This window comes from Chaetodon auriga, chromosome 23 (genome assembly GCF_051107435.1).
Source record: "Chaetodon auriga isolate fChaAug3 chromosome 23, fChaAug3.hap1, whole genome shotgun sequence".
Classification (NCBI taxonomy): Eukaryota; Metazoa; Chordata; class Actinopteri; order Chaetodontiformes; family Chaetodontidae; genus Chaetodon; species Chaetodon auriga.
Window position 1 is genome coordinate 1122878 of NC_135096.1, and position 7175 is coordinate 1130052.

General features: G+C 45.0%; 1 protein-coding gene across 1 annotated transcript in view; it reads right to left on the bottom strand.

Annotated features, from left to right (window-relative positions):
* The window catches only part of LOC143316276 (uncharacterized), a 39730-nt gene extending 35334 nt beyond the window's left edge, over positions 1-4396 (bottom strand). Inside the window, exons 1-6 of the mRNA XM_076724155.1 lie at positions 4263-4396; positions 3442-3570; positions 2482-2560; positions 2107-2323; positions 1675-1952; positions 20-30 (exon numbers count right to left, since the gene is read on the bottom strand). Of these exons, the coding sequence (XP_076580270.1) occupies positions 20-30; positions 1675-1952; positions 2107-2323; positions 2482-2560; positions 3442-3570; positions 4263-4309 (761 nt within the window). The 5' untranslated portion in view covers positions 4310-4396. The remainder of the gene's footprint in view (positions 1-19; positions 31-1674; positions 1953-2106; positions 2324-2481; positions 2561-3441; positions 3571-4262) is intronic.
* Positions 4397-7175: the final 2779 nt, after the last annotated feature.

A 7175-nucleotide genomic window follows, 5' to 3' on the forward strand; every position in this document is an offset into this window, starting at 1 on the left:
CTTCTCCCTGAGAGGTTACAGCCACTCAGTCTGAAGAGACACAGGAAGAATGCAAACAGTAAGTTAGATATCAGAGTATTTTTTGATGAATAAACTTCACTATCTCTGTACTTACAGAGCTTTCTTGGAGGCTTTGACCACTGGCAGCAGCCACAGAAGAGCCTCCTCTGAAGCAGAGAATTTCTTCAGGTCAAATGAGTCCAGATCTTTTTCTGATGACAGTAAGATGAAGAGCAGAGCTGACCACTGAGCAGGAGACAGTTCATCTGTGGAGAGACTTCCTGAACTCAGAAACTGTTGGATCTGATCCACCAGAGAACGATCATTCAGTTCATTCAGACAGTGGAACAGATTGATGCTTCGCTCTGCAGAAGGTGTCTCTTCAATCTTCTTCTTGATGTACTCGACTGTTACCTGACTGGTTTCTGAGCCACTTCCTGCCTGTGTCAGCAGGCCTCGTAGGAGAGTCTGATTGGTCTGCAGTGAAAGACCCAGGAGGAATCGGAGGAACAAGTCCAGGTGTCCATTTGGACTCTGTAAGGCCTTGTCCACAGCACTCTGGTGGAGATGTGAAAGATGAGGATCTCTGTCTTTGAAGACTTTTGCCAACTGGACAACAAGTTTAGACACTGCACGTTCACGGGAGGTTGTTTGTTCTTCTGACAGCAGATTGACTCGAGATTTGATGAAGGTCAGATGGACGTGAAGAGCAGCCAGAAACTCCTGAACACTCAGATGGATGAAGCAGAACACCTTGTCCTGGTACAGTCCTCTCTCCTCTTTGAAGATCTGTGTGAACACTCCTGAGTACACTGAGGCTGCTCTGATATCGATGCCACACTCTGTCAGGTCTGATTGGTAGAAGATCAGGTTTCCTTTCTGCAGCTGCTCAAAAGCCAGTTTTCCCAGAGACTTAATCATTGTTCTGCTCCTCGGAGTCCACTGAGGATCTGACTCAGCTCCTCCATCATACTTCATGTTCTTCACTTTGGACTGAACCACCAGGAAGTGGATGTACATCTCAGTCAGGGTCTTGGGCAACTCTCCTTCCTCTCTGGTCTTCATCACATCCTCCAGAACTGTAGCAGTGATCCAGCAGAAGACCGGGATGTGGCACATGATGTGGAGGCTTCGTGATGTCTTGATGTGGGAGATGATTCTGTTGGCCTGCTCCTTGTCTCTGAACCTCTTCCTGAAGTACTCTTCCTTCTGTTCATCATTGAACCCTCTGACCTCTGTCACCATGTCAACACACTCAGGAGGGATCTGATTGGCTGCTGCAGGTCGTGTGGTTATCCAGAGGCGAGCAGAGGGAACCAGGTTCCTCCTGATGAGGTTTGTCAGCAGCACATCCACTGAGGTGGACTCTGTAACATCAGTCAGGATCTCATTGTTGTGGAAGTCCAGAGGAAGTCGACACTCATCCAGACCATCAAGGATGAACAAAACCCTGAACTCTTCAAACCTGCAGATTCCTGCTTCTTTGGTTTCAGGAAAGAAGTGATGAACAAGTTCCACCAAACTGAACTTTTTCTCTCTCAGCACATTCAGCTCTCTGAAAGTGAATGGAAACATGAACTGTATGTCCTGGTGGGCTTTGTCTTCAGCCCAGTCCAGAGTGAACTTCTGTGTTAAGACCGTCTTCCCAATGCCAGCCACTCCCTTTGTCATCACTGTTCTGATTGGTTCATCTCGTCCAGGTGAGGGTTTAAAGATGTCTTCTTGTCTGATTGTGGTTTCTGGTCCGTGTGGTTTCCTGGATGCTGTTTCAATCTGTCTGACCTCATGTTCTTCATTGACCTGTCCAGTCCCTCCCTCTGTGATGAAGAGCTCTGTGTAGATCTGATTCAGGAGGGTCCGCTTTCCTGCTTTAGCGATCCCCTCAAACACACACTGGAACTTCTCCTTCAGGTTAGATTTAAGTTTACGCTGACAAACTGAGGCAAGATGTTCTGAATGAAGACACAACAAATAAATCAATAAGTGATTGATAAAGTTCAGATGAGATTTTAATGACCTTGTCTGAACATATTTTGGTCCATCTGTTGAGACCTCAGTGAATGTTCCACTGATCCAGCAGTTAAACCTTTAGAGAAATCCTCTTACTGCTCTGCAGACGCTCAGCCAGCTCCTCCTCCTTCATTCTCCTCAGGAAGTGCTGTGTGATCTTCAGAAATGCCTCTCTGCTGCTCCTCCTCTGCTCTGCATCATCATCCTCATCCTCCCCCTGACTCTTTAAGCATTCTGGGTCATCTGGACTCAGAACCGTCTTGATCTTCTTCAGCTCGTTCCTCACAAAAGAGACAATGTTCTCCTCCAGCAGCTGGAACAGAAGATGATATGAATGACACAAACTGAACTCATGGAAGCAAACATCAGATCCATGTTGGACAGACTGACGGTCCACTGGTCTAAAAAGTGCAGTGTGGAGATTATTGTGAACAGAACAGATTTGAAAGCAGCTCTTGTACATGTACAGACCATAAATATGGAGTCCAGGTGAGTTTGATGCTGGTGGGCAGACTGACCATTGGGAACCTCTGAGCTCTCCTGCTGGACTCTGTGGAGGAATCATGAAGAATTAGCTCACATCATGTCCGTCCACACAGACACAAACACAAGCTGAAGGTCCTTTGAGCTGAAGTGTTGATTCCAACATTGAATCAGATGGTTTCCACTGACATTAAAGTGTTGCTCGTACTGCTGATCCCACCGTGAATCAACATTCCAGTCTGCATTTCTGTGCAGCTTTCACTTTACTGTGTTGGTTCACCAGCTTGTCTGGTTGAGTCCCTCCAGTTCTCATTGACCCCTATAATACTGTGGACAGCGTCACACAGCTCACACAAGCTAACTGGATGCTACCTGTCCAGCACAAATTGGCAGTGAGTCACAATAAAGAGAGTGAAACGTCTTCACAGAGGCACAACTCCAGCCTGATGTGAGGCGCCATGATGCCGCCGTCAGTGTTGTTCTTGACTTTGTGAATCCATCAGCAGCATCAATCACAAACAGACTGTGTGTTTCCTCAGACTCTCTGTGTTGCTTCATTCTGTGTTTCACAGCAGCTGATCTCAGTCCAGCTGTTATCACTGACATGTTTGTGTTTGTGTTGTCACATGACTGAAAACCACAACATGTTGATTTGATGGAGGAACTCAGTGGAATCAGGGTTAGCCTTCGTTAGCATCTGTTAGCCTCAATCAAGTCACTGTTTTATACTCATGCAGTCATCAGTCAGAAGATGTGTGTGGAGGAAATGTTCAACTGGAGTCAAGAGTTGACTGGTTATGGTGGTTATACTGGGCAGCTTCCACATGTGAGGATACGAATGAGAAGAAGAACGATGCTGAAAATAAACAAACAGGTTGAAAAAACTTCTTTGGATAAATAACAGTAAATAACAGTATCTGTGATACTTTAATTTTATTAACAGTTTACCTCTTTGCAGCAGACGGTCGATCTACTTTAAACTCAATGAGGCGATCAATTGACCAGTCACTCTTCAAGGACACACAGCTGGGTCCAGGTCCAGGTCCAGGTCCATCAGAGGCTGGTCTCCCATCGATCCTGTCAGACACAGAGGAAGACCACCAGGGATGGAAATTCACTTTTACTTCTTCAGACTCAGAAGCTGCTGGAGAAACTAGCAGCTATCAACAAGAAAAGGATCAACACACCAAAGTTCAATCAAACATGAAGCTGAATGATTTCAGTCTGTGGATCGTCGCTTCATTTGTCCATCAAATCTTGGACCAAAGCAGGACTCAACAGACTGATTTCTGAGCAGATTTTACTGTGATTGACAGACAACAAACTAAACTGTGGAGTCCATCAGCACCGACTCTGTTGGTCTGTTTTCGAACGTTTGCATCACGAGACTCAGCACAAATATCCTGACTGTTATTTAGAGACGATGGTCACTGAAGCATTTTAGTCCAACATTCAAAGAGGAAGTTTGATGGTAAACAGACTTTGGAAGGTCCCTACTGGATTTGTGCTGAAGCCTCATATTGTCCTCAGCTTTCAGTGTCCACATGTGGACATGTCAGTGCTGTTTAGGGACAGACTGGACAAATGTCCTTTAATACTAATCTAGCTCTAACCTTCATCATCATTCAAGAACAACATGGACATTAGAAGGACAGCTGGTCAGACTGGATTTAATGAGGACAAACATCAGCAGTGGACAACATGAGGAGGACATATGGACATTTCAGGTCAAATTGTCCAACATGAGTTTAATACTGAGAACAACTTACTGTCTGTCAGAGACATGTTGCTGTTTAAAAGAAATGGGGAAATCCATTGACCGGTCGCTCCTGAAGGACACACAGCTGGGTCCAGGTCCAGGTCCAGGTCCAGCAGAGTCTGGTGGGTCCTGCTGCTCTGGCCTTCAGCACAACACACACAGAGCTTTGAGTGTGAATAATGATGGTGGAGAGATTCGAGTGCTCTGACATGGAGACGAGTCCTGGACAGTCAGAGATCCTGGTCTCACCTCTGAGCTTCGGTCTGGCCGTCATCGTCCCCACACGGACTGGTTTTAGAGGGACGGACTCCCTCCTCTCCGTCCTCACACCAATTCATGCTGCTGAACTCACGTCAGCTCACACACACTTTGATCTGGAGAGGAAACACAAATCATTCATGTGCACATCAGCTGAAATCATCCTTTCATGGTTTCTCCTGTCCAAATATCAGCTGCCTCTCCTCTGATTGGCTGTTATCTCATCTTTCATATCAGTGTCAGCTGAATGCAGTCAGACAGCAGTGTGAGGCCAAGCTGCTGTACTTCTATCAGTCCACTAGATGGCGCCATGAAGCTGCAGTGAAGTGAGCACACACCGTTGACATCCACTGACACACACTGACTGAATCTGACAGGAAGCTTTAGTTTGTGGAATATTCAGTAAATTCAACATGGCTGAAAGGTTCTTTACGCCTGAATGATCCTCGATCATCGATAAGTGAAGGAGAGAGTCAAATATTTACACAGGAGAAATATAAAATAGCAGAAATATTCAAGTACAGTACAAGTACTTCCAGACTGTTTTTAATAACAGTACTTGAGTAAACTAGTTACTTTCCCCCACTGAGAGATCCTTTCAAAATAAAAGCCTGTCTCAATCAAGCCCTCTCAGGTCGTATTAAAAGAGGAATCTTTGATTTGATTCTTGATCACATTGAAGCACAAAGTGAGAAAAAGAAGCGACACTCGTTGCTGTTGGAGGAGAGTTCAGAGCTCTGACAGCTCATTTAGTGACACAGTTACAGATTGAATTGAGAAATAAAAGGTTTCAGCTCCTCACAGCCCTCTGAATGCTCCTTCCTGCTGTCTCCACATCAACTATTGAGGATCAACTCGCTCTGCTTCTGCTCTTATTCCAGCGTTTACACTCACAAACATCCACACAACATGGCCGATGTTTTTAACGGAGCTGCTTTCAGCTCCTTTGTCCAGAGATCACAGTTAAACTCAGAGTTTGGAGAAACAATGGACGGAGCTGCAGATTGATGCCGTACGTGCTGAAGCTAAGCTAATGACAGCTTGAGTAAAAAACACCTGAAACAAGTTACTTTACCTTCAGCTGGAGCTTCAGAGGAGAAAACAAACTGCGACACACTGAAGGCAGGAAGTGAAAGTAAACTTAAGACACTTTACAAGCCCAAACTTGCAGGTCTGTTTGAAGCTGCTTCGTTTTTTCAGCTGCAAAGACAGCTGGTCTGGCTGCTTCTGATGATGATTGTAATCAGGTATGACAGGGTCAGAGTCGCTCTGTGGGTTGTTTTTGCAGTTTAGCAGCAAAAGGAACGGAGCTGCAGACGTCAGATGGAGTCAATGGACTTCATGATATGAACCAAAGATAAACAAAGCAACGAACAGCTGGAAAAGACCCTCTCCTCTTCAACTGCACCGTCTGTGTGCTTCTCTCCCTTCAGATTTGAGTATTTTTCATCAGAAACCAACACCTGCTGTATTTTGTGTGTAAAATGGCTAAAATGCTGCTTTACTGTGACTCTACAAGTGATTGAAGTTTACAGGTTTGTGAGATTTGGGGTCTCATCAAACACACTATTGGCCGTCAGATTGGACTTTTGTCCAGTGTTGTCAGGAAGGAAGCATGTTAGCACCATCGTGTCTTCCATTGGAATTCATTTCTGTGTTAATGACTCAGGATGATGAGACATCTTTGCTCTTTCTTGTCTGCTTCCTCTGAAAGAACATTTCTGCACCCCGAGTGATAAAAAGCACCTTTATATCCAGGTACAACAATGCACCTGCTGCAAAGGTGCTGAACTGTTAGCCAATGAGCTACAGCTGGAGCCACACGCCATGTTGTACCTTAATGAGGCACAAATGTTCCCTTACATTCAGAGACAAAATGGATTTAAAGAACAATGAAACTGAATCCTTTTTTACATGTGAACCGATCAGTTTTCAGTGGATTTCAATGAGGGCGTTGCTCTGCTGGGAAACTTGTAGCACGTCACAAAAAGCAAAAGGTGGAAGGAGCCATTCACTAATCGATGAACGCATCAAAACTCCACTTCACAGCGTACACGCAACAAACTGAGCGGAAAGTACACCAACGAGATGCAAACTCCTGATTCACATGCAGGGTTAGAGTCAGTGTTTCAGCACTGACGCTGGAGGCATCGGGCTTTGAGACGTTTATCGGTCACTTCTGAAGGCCAAACACACATGTGGAGCACTGATTTACAGATTTAAAGAGGAGGCTTCAAATTCTGAGCATAACATGCAGAAAATTAACAGGATATTAAATCTGCATCAAACACATTCAGGAAAATCAAATGTGGGATGCATTTCGACTCCTTCCAAGAATTCCATGAAAATAAAAATATGAATTGAAAAATTAGAGCTTGAAAACAATCAGTTAATGAGTTGCTTCACTGCATTTTTACTGGCAGCAAATCAGGATTTGTCAGCGTGACGCTGGAGCCTCCTGGGTTCAAGCCCTGAAGTGTGAAAGGTTTGGATGATTTGCAGCAGCAACATGAAGACAGTTTCCAAAGATGAGATGTTTCAGACGCCCAGGCAGCACACTCGCTGCATCAGCTGTTTTTATCATCAGGGGTTTTAACAGGAAGGTTTAAAGGTGCAGCAGCATGAAGAGCATGTGACATGAGGAAGTCTGAAATGGGAACAAACT